We start from the raw sequence: 20,336 nt of genomic DNA, 5'->3' as shown, positions 1-20,336 counted from the left end.
GGATTCATTTAGACCAGCATCTTTTTTTTCCTCCACAGTCGGGGTGTGCTACCTTTACCTTTCAGACTTTCATTAAAATTAGAATATCCAAAATAAAACAAAGAAAAACATTTATACTTATGGCTGACTGTCATTCACTCGACATTAGATCCACAGTGGGAAAAATGTTGCAGATTCCTTCCAATAGTAGATAAAACCCAAGATGACCTCCACTGTAAACCAAATATTATAGGGTATTAATTTCAAGCTCACACCCACCTTCATCTTCCAGCATCAGAAGTAACTTGGATCCTTGTTCCTCAGCACCCCCTTTCCGCAGACAACAGCAACTAAAGATGGCAGAGTGAGCTCTTAGCTGCGGCCAGGTAGCTCTGTGTCAGCTTGTGACTGCCGGTGGGAAATCCGCCGCTACCAGCGGACACAGAGTTTCCCTGCAGCAGCAGGGAGCTCACTTTACCGTCATACTGTGCCGTCAATCTGAAGAGTGACCCTACCCTAACAAAATAAAAGCAAAACTTGTCTCACAAGAAAAAAAAAAAAAGCTTACATACAGCTATGGCCATGGATAAAATAAGAAAAAGTGATGTGGGAAATATAAGCATTGTCATGAAGGCAAATGGGGTAAACTGGGATATTCACGTGTGGGTGAAACGAAGCCTGCATGTGGCGACCAAAGACACCATGATGTTACAACAACAGAATGCAGATTTTTACTGATTTCCACAACCACCTTGGAGTTTAGCATCTGTAGTACTGTATTCTGCAAACAGCAAGTGCCGGGCAATTGTCTACCTTCTGCTACCTCATCCATCGTGTGGTCTTCTACCTACCTTCCCACCCTAAGTGTGGACCGACACGGGCTGCTGCTGTTACTCCCTAGAAGTGCTTCACAGTGTTGTGCTCGGAGCATAACACCCTAAGGTGTGCAGTTTTTAGTCTAGCCTCGCACTCACTCTTTCACAAGGTAAAGGCACAGGGCGTGCCGATGCTTGTCCCAAAAAAAATGCAGCCACTGCATGCGAGTATGGTTTTGTTTCCCACATTTAATGATCGTGATACAGTACTTGCCCCTCTGTCTTTAAGGTATACCTCAGACAAGAGTGAAGCGCTAGGGAGCCAGGAAAGGATAATCCCTTTAAGAACAACAAGAAGCTATAGGCCCATAAGACTTAAAGGTTATCCAGGAATAGAAAAACAGAGCTAATTTCTTCTATAAACAGCACCACACCTGTCCTTAGGTTGTGTATGGTATTACAACTTGGCTTTATTCACTTCAATGGATTTGAGTTGCAATACCACACAAACTATGGACAGGTGTGGTGCTGTTTTTGGAAGAAATTAGCTCTTTTTTTCTAATCCTGGATAACCTCTTTAAGCCTCCTTCCATCCACAAATGACCCAGACCTAGGTTTTGTCCCTCATTAAAAAGTTAAGTGAACATATACAGTATTTCTTAACTGAACCAATTTGCCAAAATTTCCTTTACTCTGCTTTGCATGAACAGTTGTTCTATTTTTATTGTATTATGACATGATACATTTTTCATTATTTTTATACCAATTAATAACCCCTATAAAAATTGTAGCAAGGCTGCCTATATCATAGCCCATTCAGATACTGACTTCTACAGTTCACACAGGACAGTCTTTCCCTCAAAGTGCCAATCGTAGGGAAAAAAAATAGAATCTTAAATTTTTTTATCAACTCACAATACAATAAAAAAAAAATCTAAATGCCTGAGAAAATGTCACAATTTTAAATTACATTAAATAATAAAAAAAAGTGTAGTAATCAGTCAATTTCTTTTAAATAAGCATTGAACAACTTAGTTAAAAAGTTGAATAAATAGAGCTTAAAGAGTTAAGAAAAAACACGTAAATAAGACTAAAATAGAAAAAGTCAACTTAAGTCCAATCGACAGCTTTTTCAAAAAAGTTCCTTCCAATGGCCGGAGAGTCTTGAATTACAGTACCACATGAGGGATTTTATTATTTTTTAAAGTCATAAGTAGGTTTGCGTTTTCTTGCAGGTTCCTCTGAAGTCAGGTATCGGTAGTTGTTTAGATACATACTTGAGTTACGTTGCTGGGCAAACTCTGTAGCCAAGAAGCTTCTTTTATGCGCTGGTAATTCTCCATATCTGCTGGTTGAAGGGTGGGGTTGGATGCTGCTTGTAGTTGGTACTCTCTCCTGTGATGGGTGTGCCAAGGTTGTGTGTAAATTATTTATAAGAGTTGCTGGCTTATGTTGCTTCATGTCAATCATAGCTGACTTGTTAAAACTATGTAAGTTACTTTGTTGGGTTGGTGGCACCATTGCCCCGGAGGCACCCAACGTGTGCTGCGGCAACCTTTCGACGAGTCTCCTTTTTGTTATATAAGTAACTTTCTTTTTCGACTCTGGCAATGAAGCCCGTATCTTCATAGTTGTCATCATTGCCCGAATTTTCTGGATTCCTATTTTTGTCGATCGGTACCATTCAGAGAATGCTGGATTGTAGTTGACATTTGGTGCCAAATAAAATGGAGAGTCTAATGTCATCATGGCACCAGGCCTGAAGCTTTGATATTTTAAGTATGCCGTTACCGGGTCCCTGTCTGGTATATGTGGAGTTGCGTATATTCGGGGTTTTACTTGCCGTACATTCTTGCGATTCTCTAACATCTCGGTTTGACGATCCGTATATTCTAAGTACTGATTTCCCCTCGGATCGATTTTTAACTTGATATCACCCCACTGGAGGCTGTACTGCTCCTTTGTTCGTAATGCAAAATGAATACCATTATTAAAGAATACCAAGTTTAGTAAACTTGTTGGATTATCTAAGGAAAGAGTCCCTGTCTTGTAGAGATGTTCAATGTCATCATCTGTTAATGCCTCCTGCCTGATGGGTGGATTGCTTTCTGCAATTGTTTTCAGAAATTTGATTTTTGCATTGAGCGACTGTTTCGTAAGAGGAAAATCTTTGCTGTTTCCATAAATGATTGTGTGGTTGTAGCTGTGTTCCTTCAAGTAGCGGTCAATACTTCCTACCATACAGCGGAGAGTGTGAGGCTCATATTCATTGCCATCTTTGCGTTTCACCACCAGAATAAATTTCGAGAGCAGCGTATCCAGCTCTGTGTGAGGTATTACTTCAATTTTTCTATTTTCATTCCTTTCGCTCATAAAGTTTTGTAGTGTCTGAATATCTGAGGTAGTTTTCCTGGCAGTGTTTATATTTTTTTGCTGCTGTCCCATTTGGGCATGTTCTTGACCAGCAGGTAAGCTGAACTGTGGCATCCGTTCAACTTGACAAGGAGGAAAAGTTCGAACACCTTTTTTTGCATGAATGTTGTTTAGTGTTGCTGTTCCGTTATTATTAATGTGACAATTCAGCATTGCTTGTGGATTGCCTTTATTTGCTCTTTCTCCATGTAAAACAGGTGGCTGCACAGAAAGAAAAAGTATTAAAAACATAAGACTCATGGGTTCTCTGCCCAAATGTTTTTTATTAAATATGATTAAAATTGGCACTCATTAAAACTAATTTTTGCTATTACACTCCTGATGGTAAATAAAAAACCTTTCTTATGTACTTTGTTTAAAAAAAATGAAGTTTTCCATGTTTTGTGTTTAAAAAAGCTGCCACTAGGTCTCCCTACTTGTCCAGAGCACTCCTCCTCCCCATCAAATCATCTCCTGCCAGGCCAGCAGGAGTCCAAAGTCTGTGCAAAAGTTCAAAATCAGGAAATACAGTCTGGAGTGCTGAGGGGGTGTGTGTGCAGCCTTTTCCAGTCATTGCTAATCTCACACTGAACTGCTCTGGGCTATGTATAGCAGAGTAAGGGAGGAAGTTCTCTCCTGTATGGCTTCAGATGATGTCACACCTGCTGGGGAACGCCCCTTCTTAGTCTGTGAATCTGACTGAGCAGAAAATACAGAGCGATATCAAGGTAGAAAACTAACAAACAATGAAAATAAAGGCAGGGGGTGGTTTATCATGAAGTGAACTGGGAGGATTATAACATTTAACAAGATCATGAGAGGTACTCGTTAAAGAGAAGCAGTTTAAGTCCAGTGAGCCAGTAAAGTGATATTTCTGCAGCTCACTTGTCGGCTGTGCAATACAGATTGGAATAGGGTCAGCAAAGTCATCATCATTACAGGATGGGGATTCAATTACAAAGAACATCTCTAGGGTACTGCTGGGGGCAAAGCACTTTATACACAGACAAGGCTCTGTATGCAGCTCCCATGTCACTGCCTGGTTTCTTGGGAGGGACTGTGTTTCATCTATTTCTAGAGACATTATTAATCTATTGACACTTTTCTGTCTATTATGTTCTATTAAAAAAACACACACACAGCTTGCTGTACTATAAACATAGTGACAGTGCATAAAAGAAGTATGCAACTCAGTTATCACTTATGTAAAGAAAGAATGTAATTTAACATTAGTAAACAATCTGTAAGAGTACCTTACCTATTATGTGCTCTTTGTATTAAAAGGGGTACTCGGCCCCTTATCCATCTTATCTTGGCTTCAGCACCCCAGACGGTCGGTGTATGAAGCGAACTTCACTCCATGCCGGATGGCTGTCGATGCGGAGCGAAAGCTTGTGACGTCAAGGTCACACCCTGCTCATGATGTCACGACCATGCCCCCCTCAATGCAAGTCTATGGGAGGGGGCGTGGCTGTGACGTCTGTGAGTGCAGCAGGTAGATCACGGGGTCCCCAGTGGCGGGACCCCCGCAAATCAGACATCTTATCCCCTATCCTTTGGATAGGGGATAAGATGTCTAGGGGCGGGAGTACCCCTTTAATGGTGTCTTCTTATTATAAGCCAAAATTAGTTCTACCAAACCTACTCAGATCCCTCCACTTTTATTGCTGATATACATAATTGCTCTGGGAAACAATTACACTGCTCAAAAAAAAATAAAGGGAACACTAAGATAACACATCCTAGATCTGAATGAATGAGCTAATCGTAAGAAATACTTTCGTCTTTACATAGTTGAATGTGCTGACAACAAGATCACACAAAAATTATCAATGCAAATCAAATTTATCAGCCCATGGAGGTCTGGATATGGAGTCACACTCAAAATCATAGTGGAAAACCACACTACAGGCTGATCCAACTTAGATGTAATGTCCTTAAAACAAGTCAAAACGAGGTTCAGTAGTGTGTGTGGCCTCCACGTGCCCGTATGACCTCCCTACAATGTCTGGGCATACTCCTGATGAGGTGGCAGATGATCTCCTGAGGGATGTCCTCCCAGATCTGGACTAATGCATCCGCCAACTCCTGGACAGTCCGTGGGTCAACGTGGAGTTGGAGGATGGAGAGTAGAGATGAGCGAACTTACAGTAAATTCGATTTATCACAAACCTCACGGCTCGGCGGTTGCTGACTTTTCCTGCAAAAATTAGTTCAGCTTTCCGGTGCTCCGGTGTGCTGGAAAAGGTGGATACAGTCCTAGGAAAGAGTCTCCCAGGACTGTATCCACCTTTTCCAGCCCACGGGAGCACCCGAAAGCTGAACTAATTTATACAGGAAAAGTCATCAACTGCCGAGCCGAGAAGTTCGTGACGAATCGAATTTACTGTAAGTTCGCTCATCTCTAATGGAGAGAGACATGATGTCCCAGATGTGCTCAACCGGATTCAAGTCTGGGAAATGGGCGGGCCAGTCCATAGCATCAATGCCTTGCCTCTTGCAGGAACTGCTGACACACTCCAGCCACATGAGGTCTAGCATTGTCTTGCATTAGGAGGAACCCAGGGTCAACCGCACCAGCATATGGTCTCACAAGGGGTCTGAGGATCTCATCTCGGTACCTAATGGCAGTCAGGCTACCTCTGGAAAGCACATGGACGGCTGTGCACCCCCCCCCCCCCCCAAAGAAATGCCACCCCACACCATTGCTGACCTGCCGCCAAACTGGTCATGCTGAAGGATGTTGCAGGCAGCAGAACGTTCTCCACGGCATCTCCAGACTCTGTCACGTCTGTCACATGTGCTCAGTGTGAACCTGCTTCCCTCTGTGAAGAGCACAGGGCGCCAGTGGCAAATTTGCCAGTCTTGGTGTTCTCTGGCAAATGCCAATCCTCCTGCACGGTGTTGGGCTGTAAGCACAACCCCCACCTGTGGACATCAGGCCCTCATACCACCCTCATGGAGTCTGTTTCCGACCGTTTGAGTGGACACACGCACATTTGTGGCCTGCTGGAGGTCATTTTGCAGGGCTCTGGCAGTGCTCCTCCTGCTCCTCCTTGCACAAAGGCGGAGGTAGCGGTCCTGCAGCTGGATTGTTGCCCTCCTACAGCCTCCTCCACGTCTCCTGATGTACTGGCCTGTTTCCTGGTAGCGCCTCCATGCTCTGGACAGACACAGCAAACCTTCTTGCCACAGCTCGCAGTGATGTGCCATCCTGGATGAGCTGCACTACCTGAGTCACTTGTGTGGGCTGTAGACTCCGTCTTATGCTACCACTAGAGTGAAAGCACCACCAGCATTCAAAAGTGACCAAAACATCAGCCAGGAAGCATAGGAACTGAGAAGTGGTCTGTGGTCACCACCTGCAGAACCACTCTTTATTGGAGGTGTCTTGCTAATTGCCTATAATTTCCACCTGTTGTCTGTTCCATTTTCACAACAGCATGTGAAATTTATTGTCAGTGTTGCTTCCTGAGTGGACAGTGGGATTTCACAGAAGTGTCATTGACCTGGAGTTACATTGTGTTGTTAAAGTGTTCCCTTTATTTTTTTGAGCAGTGTAGTCTATACCATTTACTTCAGAATAACATAGAATAGATTTTCATAGGAAGTCGGAACTTCACATCAAAGCAAAAAGTACTGAAGGGGCCACATGACTTATCAAGAAATATAAAAGTCAAGCTGGGGAGGGTGGAGGGGGAGGTGAGGGTCCCTAGCTCAGAACACCTAGCCAGATCGAAGAGCTAAAAATCAGCAGTGCTTATTCTGGTGGATGGAAGCCTTTGCCAATTATTTGACCAGCCGCATATTAAAAAGCAAAGCTGAATGCATCTTTAGGCTAGGTTCACACTGTGGAATCTCCAGGCGCAAAATTTCCTCCCAGAGATTCCGAGTGCGGCCAGCGCCGACTGAATCAGTGGGCACTATGACCGCGCGGACACTGCAGTCCCCAACAGACTGCAATGTGTTCAGCGAGCATTTCCGCCTGAAGAATAAACAACGCCATTCTTCAGGCAGAAATTTTAAGTGTGAATTTGTGAACGGAAAACCAATTGACTATACATTTTAGTAAGCAGAATTTCTGCCTGCAATTCCGCTTTGGAATTTTGTAGTGGGAACCTAGCCTAACATGACAAAATAAGCTATTGGAAGCCTCATGAGCCTCAAACTGCTGATTGCTTAGGTATTGTATATACCGTATTTTTCGCCGCATAAGACGCACTTTTTCTTCCCCAAAACTGGGGGGAAAAAGTCGGTGCGTCTTATACGGCGAATACACCCCTATCGCGGCGATCAAAGCTGACCGCCGCGTCTGAAGGGAAAGTGACACTAACCCGGCTGTTCAGTCGGGCTGTTCGGGACCGCCGTGATTTCACCGCGGCGGTCCCGAACAGCCCGACTGAATAGCCGGGTTAGTGCTTACAGGACACCGGGAGGGACCTTACCTGCCTCCTCGGTGTCTTCTCTGTTCAGGGATCCCCTGTATGGCCGGCGCTCTCCTTCCTCATCATCACGTCGTCACGTACGTGCGTCGGCGTGCGTAACGACGTGATGACGGCGACGGAGAGCGAGGATACCCGGCCGGCAGCAGAGACGTTCCGGAGTGACGGGGACACGGCGACAGCGATGGAGCGACATCCAGGGCAGCGGTGAAGGGTCCGGAGCGGCGGGGACACGTGAGTATTACCTCCTATGCAGTGGTCTTCAATCTGCGGACCTCCAGATGTTGCAAAACTACAACTCCCAGCATGCCCGGACAGCCAACGGCTGTCCGGGCATGCTGGGAGTTGTAGTTTTGCAACATCTGGAGGTCCGCAGGTTGAAGACCACTATTGGGTTCAAAATCTTTATTTTTTTTGATTTTGCACCTATAAATTGGGTGCGTCTTATACGCCGGTGCGTCCTATAGGACGAAAAATACGGTACTTTCTTAGTAAGTGGTTCACCTGATAATCCCGAGATACGCTGCCATCTCCATTTTTATGGGGAGGATAAAACATCTGTGGGCATTGCTCAGCAGTTATTCTATTACTTGATACATCTGGGGAGAGAAAAAAAACAAACAGAATAAAATAATTGAAACACGTATTGTTTACACTGGTAAATCTATAGTATTTGGGTGAATATTCACTTTGTGTGTAGACAAGACAAGTTCTGCAGTGATGTCCTATTCTAGAGATGTGCCATCATTTATTATAGTGTTAGTATCTCACAGTGACATATGAATATATAGCGTACAAGTATAACACTTACCTGGGATGAAGTCATCAGAATTTTCTTCTGCAAAGATGTCCCTTATGTCCCTTATTTGCTCACCCCAGAAAGAGGTCTCTTCTTCCCAATCATCATCTGACACCACCTCAATTTTCACATCTTTTAACAACTCGTCCTAAGGAACAAAAAGAATGGTATCGTCCTCAAATAATTTCTTTACAAAACTGTCCTAACAGGCATGTAAAATAAACAAAAACATTTTTTGATCCCCAACTGAGGGAGACTAACAGTTGTTTAGCATTTCTTCCATTTACGAATATTACATCAAGGGGGAGATTCATTAAAATCTGTGGAGAGGAAGAGTAGTGCAGTAACCCATAGCAACCATGTATGATGATAATACTCCTTGTATTAAAGGATTACGGTAGTGCTTTTTTTTTCTTTTTTCACTGCGATTAGCTTATTTCCGGCTACAGTGATGTCCGGCCTTGGCCGGTGATACGCTGAGCGCAGTGTCATGTTATGAGCCTGGGCCCCGCCTTCTCCTTACTGCCCGGGCCTGTCACATGTCACGCGTTCAGCGTATCACCGGACAAGGCGGGACAAACTGATCAAAGTGCCACAATCTGTGTACAGGAAGCAGAAAGGACCGGACAGGAGGACAGAAGAGCTATATCGGCGCAATGGGGGAGCGACGGAATGGGAGTTAAAGTTTGTTATTTTACTGGAGATTTTGTCAACTAAAATTTAAGGCACATTTTTGTTGACTAAAATACAACTAAGACTAAAATAAGGCAGATGACTAAAATTGAGTTTTCATCAAAAGACGTGGAAAACTAAAATTAAATTGGCCACCAAAATTAACACTGAATTATGGCTGCACTATATTCCCAACAGAGACCGATCCCATTAAATACTGAAAATGAAATCTGTCATCAGTGTCACCTGCTCTAACCTGTCCATACTGGTAGTGCAGATGAGACAGATGACAATGATACTTACCTGGTCCCTTTCCGTGCTGTGGTTCTCCGGCTATCCTCTTTAGTATCTTCAGCTCCGGGCCCGACTTTGAGCATTTACGAAGCTTAGTGACGTCACTGCCGCTGTTCTCTGCGTTACTTAATGTTACTTAACTCCGCCCATGCTCCAAGTCTGGCCTGGAGCTGAATATACAGAAAAGGATAGCCAGAGAACCACAGCACAGAACTGGACCAGGAAAGTATTGTTGTAATCAGTGTCACTTGAACTACCTGGTGATACTGATGACAAATTTCCTTTAAGTTTGATACAGCCTCTTGATTCTGTACTTCCTGATTATCCTGTAGTTTTGTGCTATGGGGTTTTCTGGGACTGTTTTATCAATGGCCTTTATTATTGAGTTATGCGGCCATCAAAGCTGTGTCAAAGAGCTGATATTGATGGCCTATCCTAAAGATAGTATAAACCATCATGTGCCTCTGTATAGAGATAGTATCAAGGGAGAAGCCTAAAGCTTAACTTTTAATCCATGTCAATAAAATAGCAATATCACACGAAACCAAGGGGAGTAAAAAATATAATATAACGGCATCCTCAGGGGAAGCCTGATTGTGTCATAAGAGATAAGAAAACTTAGTAAGAGTGATTGAGGTAGATACAGATATATATACAAATGCCCTCAAGTGTAATGTTGGCAAAAACTACAGCATAGATGGGTGTTGGGAGCTTAGTTATATATGCTTCCTGAGTAAAAACACCAAAGCTGCATATTACAATGGAGACAGTTAGTACGGCCATCCACTGGTAAAAGAGTTTAGACGGGCTCGTGGTCTGGCATCGGTCATCAGACGGAGCGCATACCTACAATTAGCAGGGAGCCGCATGTACTGGCTTTGCAGCACTCTGTGACAGAGAGTTGTCTATTCCCTTATGACACAATCAGGCTTCCCCTGAGGATGCAGGTGTATCCTGACAGAAACATGTCGAGAACCTGTTGACTATGAGTGTTGCAATATATAGGGACCTGTTGCAATACGTGTGTTACTATATATTGTACTACAAAAAGCATCTAATTGATTATTCTTCTAGTCCCAGACTAGTGTTGCATATATCCGGCAGAACCAGAAACAGTGATTGAAACTATCCGTTGTGGCTCTATTATTTTTCACTCACCTTGGTTTTGTGTGATAATTGATATTTTATTGACATGATTAAAAGTTAAGTTTTAGGCTTCTCCCCTGATACCATCTCTATACAGAGATATAAACTATCGTGTGTTTTATGCTGGGAGTTATGGTACTACCTAGTTGTGTCTTCTTCTAGACCACTGCATAAATCTTTAGCAGACCACTTTGTCTATCCTGAACATAGGTCATCAATAAAAAAAATAAAAAAAGTCCTGAAAAACTGTTTCAAGGCATGATACTATGGCAGTAATCTACTTATTCCTCTTTACCCCATAATACGGTTTAGCAGCATCATCTTCATATTTACAGTCTTTTAGTTTTTTGGGTTCTTCCTGTTTACAGTCCTTTCTGAGATTCTCCATTTCCTGTTTACAGTCCTCTGTGACATCAGCCATTTCCTGTTTACAGTCCTCTGTGACATCAGCCATCTCCTGTTTACAGCCATTGGTGATAGTCTCCATGTCCTGTTTACCGTCCTCTGTGACCTCCTCCATTTCCTGTTTACAGTCCTCGGTGATAGTTTCCATTTCCTGTTTACAGTCCTCCGTGACATCCTCCACTTCCTGTTTATAGTCCTCTGTGACATCCTCCATTTCCCGTTTACAGTTCTTTGAAATATAATCATCTTCCAGTTTCCATTCATTAGACAGAGTCTCATCCTCATCTCCACTATAATCTGAGATATAGTAATCCTCTTCATTGTTCTGGGGTGACATATGGTCCCTTGGTTCTCTCTCTTTTTCAATCACATTTCCATCTTCTGGGATGGATGATAGACTGACATGTTTGTCACTGCTGTCCTGTGATATATCAAAGTCCTCCTCTGTACAATCCAGTGAATACAGAGGACTCTCACACCCATCTGAGGTACCTGTTTTACTTGATCTCTCTGTAGGAAAAAATGAAAAGAATGACATTAGAGAGAGGTTACTGTGACCGGAAGCAATTGGTGGCTTTAATTTTAGCTTAAATAGTTTATGTTTCTAGACCCATTGATTTTTGGACAGTGTTCACACTTTGCTGGTTAAATTACATGTTTGCATTTACCCTCAGCACTTTAGCTTGGATAGTTTGTTTCCAGATTTGTAGCTTATAACTGAGTTAATATATTGTGTCACAACGCCTGCATAATTAGTTTTACAGGTTTTTGATATCAGTAATTGTATTTATATACAGAATATATTATTTTTATCAGGCAATGCTTTTGTAGGACTTAACACTCCGGTTAAAGGTAATCCCACAGATCCAAACCAGGTTTTCTGTATGTTTTTGGACTTTTTTGTATTACATCATTATCACGTGACTAGTATCTTAAGTATTTTAGTGTGTGTCTCTCTAAGCATTATGTACTCTATGACTAAGCTCCTGATCGAGTGAAAGGCGTCAGAGATATTTTTTGCTGTTTATACCTGTTGCATGTGAACATTTTCTACAAATAAAGCCTGTACGTTCATCCAACTGGTGCCGGATATCGCCTTGTTCTATAGTTGTATGACATCACTATGGACAAGAACATGTCATTTTACCAAAATGACATGTATTTTCTATAGAGACCAGCAGCGAGAACATCTCAAAATACATATTTAGTAGTTAAAGGGGTAGTCCAGTGGTGAAAAACGTATCCCCTATCCTAAGGATAGGGGATAAGTTTGAGATCGCGGGGGGTCCGACCGCTGGGGCCCCCTGCGATCTCTCTGTCGAGATAGCGGGTGTCGACCCCCGCACGAGGCGGCGGCCGACACGCCCCCTCAAAACATCTCTATGGCTGAGCCGGAGATTGCCGAAGGCAGCGCTTCGGCTCTGCCATAGAGTTGTATTGAGGGGGCGTGTCGGCCGCCGCCTCGTGCGGAGGTCGACACGCCCCCTTCCCGCGGGCTGTCGGGGCTCCGTACAGGAGATCGCAGGGGGCCCCAGCGGTCGGACCCCCCGTGATCTGCAACTTATCCCCTATCCTTAGGATAGGGATAAGTTGCTCACCACTGGACTACTCCTTTAAGAAGAAATGTCTGATGGCACTGCCGTAGTATACACAGACATACAGGATGATGCGGATAGACTCACGGAGTAGAGCAGGTGGACTGTTGTGCACACTTCAGCCTAAGGATAAGCATCCCATTCAAACAGCATAGGAGAGGAGTGAAAATGCTGCAGCACTCACCAGTCCAACACAACTTTATTCATAGCAGTTTGCAGCGCACATTATGTCAAAGTTGTCTTGTACTGAGTGGTCTTGATGAGTGCTGCAGTCTTTTCACTCCTCTCCTGTGCTCAAAATACATATCTGTTTTATGTAACCAATCTAAAATATATGATCACCAACCAATCCTGAAACTGAAGGGACCACCGTGGGTGTCGGCATCTCTGTGTTGGGAAGAAATGTTATGGGACACCTTCATTTCTAGAACTGAGTGGACTTAGCAGATGGATCTCCAATGATTACAGTAATAGCATATTCTACCAAAAGGATAAAAATCATTTTGACTTTGTCATCCATCTTAAGTTGTACCCATTTTTTACCAGCATGGGGAGAAAATAGCTAAAAAATGTCCTGGTCTATAAGGACCAAAACACATGCTGTACTAAGGGACTAAGGAGTAAAAGAAGACTACATTTCGTGTTCCTGGATGACAAAAAATGCCCACATAAAGCTGCCAAAGTGAATAAATGCCAAGAAAATATAATTGAAATTGAATAAATGTACTCTGGGATGTATTTAGTCATTTCTCTAGGACCTCAGGATGGCATCAGTACTATACTAGATTTGTCACTGGGAAAGATGATCCTGTATTTTGTAGAGGAAATCTGTGTTATGGTATGAGGAATGTCTGACTAGCGAACTCCACAACATTTTCCAATTTAATAAGGTGTGATGTTATATCTATCAGAAAAATCGGGTTGCAGTTAGATGGGTGGAAGCATTTTTTTTTTTTTAAGTGTACCTGTCATTAACTCTTTATATAATGTAGATAATATTATATGTATATTTGTAATAAACATTGGTAAAATAATGTGTATATTTTTGTCTCTACAGCTATTGTCTGTGTGTGAGGAGTCCAAATACAGGAAGTGTGTGTGGACAAGCAGGGCTCTGCACACTGAGGCTCTATGACACTCCCCCGGCTCACACAGCAGGATGATTGACAAGCCAGGAGCCTGCACAGAGCCCTGCTTGTCCCGCCCTCACTTCCTGTATTTGAACCCCTCACAAGAGACACACAGACAATAGCTGCAGGGACAGCATTTTTTTCGCCCATAAATATACACTTTTTTTTAACCAATGTATATTACAAATATACATATAAATGGTATTATCTACATTATATAAAGAGTTTTTGCTAACGACAGGAACACTTTCATTTTGAAAATCCTGTAAATTATGGACTTGTGGCATGTATAGATTGGCCTTGTAGTTACTCAGGACACCTTCTAAATGGCCACCGGTCTGAAAATAACAGATTGAAAAGGGTGCTTCAATACATCCTTGTTTTCCATTGTACCAATCCAGTTAATCTTTGAGGCTATGAACCCCCTGAATTAGTTGCTATCGCTAGACATAGCAATAATAGTAATGTGCCACAGGTGGAATCAGAGGGGAAAAAGGGATTTGGCACAAGAGGGATCAGAGGGGAAAAATGATTTGGCACAGGAGGGGGATCAGAAGAGGAAAACATATTTGTCACAAGGGCACAGGGGGATTCAGAGTTGGGGGAATGCTGTGGCATTAAGTTATAGATCGTGGGGGTCCGACCACTGGGACCCCAGAGATCTCATAAACAGGGCTCTGGCAGTCTGCCGGAAGCTGCTGTTCTCACCCCCACAGGAAGCAACGGCTAACATGCCCCCTCCATGTATCTCTATGGGATACATGGAGGGGGCGTGTCGGACGCCACTCCGTACGATCTATAACTTATCCCCTATGCTTTGGATAGTTATGTTTCACTACGGAACTCCTTTAAATTGAAGAAGTGGCCAGCCCCATGCGAATAGATGCGAGCCGAGAAAACCCCTTTAACATTTATGTCATTTTGTACATGTTTTAATTACAAAGATCTAACAAGACAAAAAAATAAAAATTACCAAGAGGCAGGAAGGTTTTGGGATCTTCCATTATGATGTCTTTGTAGAGATCCTTGTGTTCTTCAACATAATCCCACTCCTCCATAGTGAAACTGACCGTGACGTCCTCATATCTTATAGGAACCTGACACATGGAAAAAAGCCACAATGACCATAAAGACCCCTTCATCGATGTTACAAAATTATGTCCCAGCATTCCCAGTAGCACTCACCTCTCCAGTCAGCAGCTCAATGATCTTATTGGTGATGTATAGGATCTTATCATCATTCTTCCTTTCAAGTGGACATGATGAGAATTGAGGATCCATAATGGAGTTAAGTGATGCATATTCCCCACATTTATTTATAGGTCCATATTCCTAGAAATAGATGTACAGTACAGATATTAGAATTCACTAGACTATATGCTACATGGAAAGAGTATGTTAAAAGGGGTACTCTGCCCCTAGACTTCTTATCCCCTATCCAAAAGGATAGGGGATAAGATGTCTGATCGCAGGAATCCTGCTGCTAGGAACCCCACGATTTCTGTGCAGCACCCGGCATTCGTTTAGAACGCTTGGTGCGGGCGGCCGGGGTCGTGATGTCACGGCCACGCCCCCTCAATGAAAGTCTATGGGAGGGGGCATGGCGACTGCCTTGCCCTCTCCCATAAACTTGCATTGATGGGGCGTGGCCGTGACATCACGACCCACCACCACCCGCTCCAAGCATCTGGAACAAAATGTTCCGAACGCTGGGGCAGCAGAGTACCCCTTTAAATGAAATCACCAAGACTTGGAGAGAATCACTTACCTCACCAGTAAGCAGATAGATGATTTCCAAGGTGAACTTTAATATCCTCTTAGTCACATGATCCCTGTCCTTGTCCATCATCAGTGGGCACATAGAATATTCTCAGGATGTCCCTTGAGCGGTGTTTGAGATGACCCCTTAAAACAGAAATGTCACATAGGGATTTGTAATCTAATTGTAACCAAGATAAATCATTATTATTAACCTCTTAAGCACAGAGCCAATTTTCGTTTTTTGCTCTTTGTGTTTTCCCCCCTCACCCTTTAATAGCCATACCTTTTTCATCTACTTTTTATTGACACCTTTCATTTTCTCGTATACATATACTCCAACTTTTTTACACTGTTCACCGTATGGTCAAACTAACATGTTATCTTGATTAATTAGGTTGGCCCGAGAGAACAGTAATATCAAATTTGTATAGTTTCCATCATGCTTACTAATTTAAAAAAATTCCAAACTTTTTTTGTATACCAGACTGTATGAGGGTTAATTTTTTTGCAGCGTAATCTGTTTTTATCATTACTATTGTGGTACTGAACTGACCTTTTCATCGCTTTTTACTTAATTTTTTCTTATAAAGAGATAGAAAAACACAGTTATGGGGGAGTGGTATTTTACGCCATTTACCGTATAGGATGAATAATGTAATATTTTAAATAATAATTTGAACGCATGCGGCAATACCAAATATGTTTATTTTTACATGGAAAATAGGAAAAGGGGGTGAATATGAAAGGGTTTAATGTGTGTTTTTTTTAACCTTTAGAGTAGGGTCACACAAAGCCTACACGCTGAAAGAAATCCATAAGGCAGCGGGAAATACACAGCATATTTTGCTATGAGCTTACACACAGGGCTTCCCCGCCGTTGCTGTGTTGGCAGTAGGGTTTGGTGGTGGGTCTGTGTGTCAGTCACACCTGCGGACTGGGTCCGTCTCCAAACATTACTGCGTACACAAGGCTGCGGCGGGGAAGCCCTGTGCGTCTGCTCATAACAAAATATGCTGCGTATTTCCTGCAGAGTAAGATACGCAGTGTATACGCTACATTTGACCATACCCATATATATGTAAAATGTTTTATTTTATTTTTTTGTATTATTTTTTGATTCCTTGTATTATTTTATTTTTTTTTTTTTTTACTTTCGTAGTCCCCCCTTAGGGAACTTTTAGAAGGAATCATTAGATTCCTCATACAAATCAATGCAATTCTATAGAACTGCATTGATCTGTGTAATCTCCGCTCTATTTGTAGAGTCTGCTCCATATTCTATGTATGTAAAAATGTATGTATGCAAATTAAAGGGTTTTCCCACATGACTCATACCTCCAGGTAGTGCTCCCTCTCACCTTTCACTTCCTGGTTTCGGAGGGCGGGACATTCAAACTTGATCAGCAGTTCAGCCAATCACATATAGATAAGACATGACCAGACCATTCAAAATAGGTGATTGACACAGCTCACCTCCTCCCTCTACCTACACAAAGAACTCTGCACAGATCACAAAGCATACCAAGAAAACTCTCCCAAAGGAGGTAAAGAGTTCCCTCCAGACCATTGTTTCCTAGGTCTATAATACTGCTGTAAAGCAGACCCAAAAATGCTATTAACAGAGCAGACCAGAAGCTCAGGCAATATGGCTAACCCCATAATAATGTAGAAAAAAAATAAAATAAAGTTACATCAGAAAATAGAAACCAGAATTTCATCAAGAAAAAAAAGAAAAATAGCGGGCTCCACATAGGGTAATATCGTAACCACAATATAAAATTACAACAGGTATGCAGACCAGGCTCAGCTGCTTGGGTTGTGGAGCATGCTGGTGAGCCTGGTCTGCATACCTATTGTAATTTTATATTGTGGTTACGATATTATCTTGTGGCGCCCGCTATTTTTCTATTATTGGTCTTCAGTTAGTTGTGCTGTTTCGGGCCACTATTTTTTCCTTTTTTAACTGCAAACCAGTATTTCAGATATAAATATTAGAAAATATATTTAATTGTAAACCTAAGATCCCAATCACACACATATATAACACAAATCCCATAGGTCAGATCATATACTCAACTCATGTACGCTAGGTTCATACTACAAAATTTCCAAGCAGAATTCTGTTTTGAAAGTTCTGTTGGAAATTCCGGTGCAGCAGAATCTCATTGCTGTCACCGATACACAATGTACACTATGGATTACAGCGGAGAACGATCTTGCCGTCAATAGGGATGGCAATGTCTGTGCGTCCAAGCAGTTTTTTTTTCTGGACAAAGATTCTTCAGTATTCACACCTGCCAGTCCTGCAGCATCACATACACAATGTAATGATAGATATCCATATGTAATAAATATACACAGCACCCCCCCCCCCCCCCCCCACACACACACACACACTTACAAAATAGATCGCACCTACAGTGCCTTACAAAAGTATTCACCGCTCCCTTGACATTTTTGTATTTTGGTGCTTCTCAACCTGGAATTTAGATCATCTTATTTACATTACATACCCACAACTTTGAAGATTAATATATATATATTTTTTATTGTGAAGCAAACAACAAATAGGACAAAATAACAGAAAAAGTCAATGTGCATAACTATTCGCCTAAAGCCAATACTTTGTAGAGCCACCTTTTGCGACAATCACAGCTCCAGGTCGCTTTGGATAAGTCTCTATGAGCTGCCACATTTTACCACTGGGATTTTTGCCCATTCCTCCTAGCAAAACGGCGCCAGCTCCTTCAAGTTGGATGTTTTGCGCTTGTGAACAGCAATCTTTAAGTCTGACCACAGATTTTCAATTGGATTGAGATCTGGGCTTTGACTTAAAGGGGTACCTTAAAGGGGAACTCCCATGGAAACTTTTTTTTTTTAATCAACTGGTGCCAGAAAGTTAAACAGATTTGTAAATTACTTCTATTAAAAAATCTTTATCCTTCCGTTACTTTTTAGGGGCTATATGCACTAAATATATATATATATATATATATATATATATATATATATATATATATATATATATATATATAAGAAATGCTTTACTTTTTAGATTTTTCTGATGTCGTGACCCATCAGAAAAATGGACAGCAGAGGTCAGCAGAGAGCACTGTGGTCATGACATCAGAGAAATCTAAAAAGTAAAGCATTTCCTCTGTAGTATACAGCCCCTAATAAGTACTGGAAGGATTAAGATTTTTTTATAGAAGTAATTTACAAATCTGTTTAACTTTCTGGCACCAGTTGATTTAAAAAAATAAATAAAAAAAAGTTTTCCACTCCAGTACCCCTTTAAGGATATCCAGCGTACATGTATGCCCTAGTCCCGCTCCAGCTTAGCACGCTTCTTATCCAAATGCTGGTAGCTAAGCGCCGATAACACTGATTAAAGAGTACCTATCAACTAAAACTTTCCCTTATCTGTCCCTGACTATCTCTATTCCTGTGATTATTTCTAGTTAAAACCCCCTGTAAATACCTTTTCCCCCCTCTATCTTCTGTAGCTCAGTTTGAAGCTGTGTGTGCGAGGTGAGGAAGTGGGCGTGACCGGCAGGCACGATGTCATCTGATGCCTGTCAGGGCCAGCTTCTGCCCTTCTTCCTCTCGGGAGCACGCATAAAGGCTGAGTACAGGGCAGGGGCGGCAGCCTCTGAGTCTCCTCCTCTCTGTTTGGGTATACACGTGCCATATAGAGAGGAAGAATGTTGTAAGACAGAGCTGCCGCGCCCTGCAGTGATTGACAGGCAGGGAGCTGCGCTGAGTATGCAATTTCGGACTCAACAGCCAGGCCGGTGTGAGTCCAAAATCACTGAAAAAGCTTGCGGCCAGGGGCTCCTAGGGAGACCCTTAGCAGCCAAAGTTTCAAAATGAAAATAGACTTGAAAGGAAACATTTTTTTTTTTTTTTTTAAATACAATCCAATTATATAGATGAACTTTGTATTAAGCTATAAAATATATATAAAAAAAATAAAAACTTTTGATGAGAGGTACTCTTTAATGCTGTTCTATGGCACAGGATTGTTTAGTGTATGCATTATTGGTCACTTCATATACCGTACCAGAAAAAAATAATAATATAAAGTGATCTAAAACTCCTATCAAAACAAAAATAAGGCAAGGATAAAAACTACAGATCACAGTGCAAAAATGAGCCCTCATACAGGTGTGTATACAGAAAAATAAGAGAGTTATAGCAAAGGGCAGTGTTTCTCAACCAGGGTGCCTCCAGCTGTTGCAAACAGCTGGAGGCACCCTGCTTGGGAAACACTGGCATATAGGTTAGAAGAGAACAATTTTAGGCAAACCAATTATCGTACAAAAAGTTAGAGGAGATTTATCAAAACCCGTCCAGAGGAAAAAAGTTGCTGAGTTGCCCATAGCAACCAATCAGATCGCTTCTTCCATTTTTTTTTTTTTTTTAAAAGGCCTCTGAAAAGTGAAAGAAGCGATCTGATTGGTTGCTATGGGCAACTTACCAACTTTTCCTCTGGACAGGTTTTGATAAATCTCCCCCAGATTTTTTAAGGGTAGTACATCAATATCAAACCTATATAAATTGGGAATTGTTGTAATAATATGGACCTACAGAATAAAGATAATATTGGTTTCACCGTAGATTTTTTGTTAAAATGAGTCATTACAAATTACAAATGGTGGCACAAAAAAAAAAAAAACTACAAAAAGACTCATATGGGTCTGTAGGTGAACAATTAAAAAAACAGTTATAACTATTAAAGGGGAGGAAAAAATGTAAGTGCAAAAATAAAAAATAAATCTCTGTGTCCTTAAAGGGATATTACAGGAAGCATTTTTTTTATATATATATCAACTGGCTCCAGAAAGTTAAACAGATTTGTAAATTACTTCTATAAAAAAAATCTT

The 20,336-nt window shown here is 41.9% G+C and overlaps 1 protein-coding gene across 1 annotated transcript in view; it reads right to left on the bottom strand.

The window, feature by feature from the left end:
- Positions 1-1,376: 1,376 nt before the first annotated feature.
- Positions 1,377-20,336, bottom strand: part of LOC130282873 (uncharacterized) — a 28,740-nt gene continuing 9,780 nt past the window's right edge. The window contains exons 2-8 of the mRNA XM_056531759.1: positions 15,458-15,594; positions 14,875-15,021; positions 14,663-14,786; positions 10,855-11,474; positions 8,460-8,595; positions 8,153-8,247; positions 1,377-3,428 (exon numbers count right to left, since the gene is read on the bottom strand). Coding sequence (XP_056387734.1) covers positions 1,989-3,428; positions 8,153-8,247; positions 8,460-8,595; positions 10,855-11,474; positions 14,663-14,786; positions 14,875-15,021; positions 15,458-15,550 — 2,655 coding nt within the window. The 5' untranslated portion in view covers positions 15,551-15,594 and the 3' untranslated portion in view covers positions 1,377-1,988. The remainder of the gene's footprint in view (positions 3,429-8,152; positions 8,248-8,459; positions 8,596-10,854; positions 11,475-14,662; positions 14,787-14,874; positions 15,022-15,457; positions 15,595-20,336) is intronic.

The sequence above is a fragment of the Hyla sarda genome, chromosome 7 (genome assembly GCF_029499605.1).
Source record: "Hyla sarda isolate aHylSar1 chromosome 7, aHylSar1.hap1, whole genome shotgun sequence".
Taxonomy (NCBI): Eukaryota; Metazoa; Chordata; class Amphibia; order Anura; family Hylidae; genus Hyla; species Hyla sarda.
The sequence above is the reverse complement of the archived record's forward strand: the minus strand, read 5'-3'. Positions and strand labels throughout refer to the sequence as shown.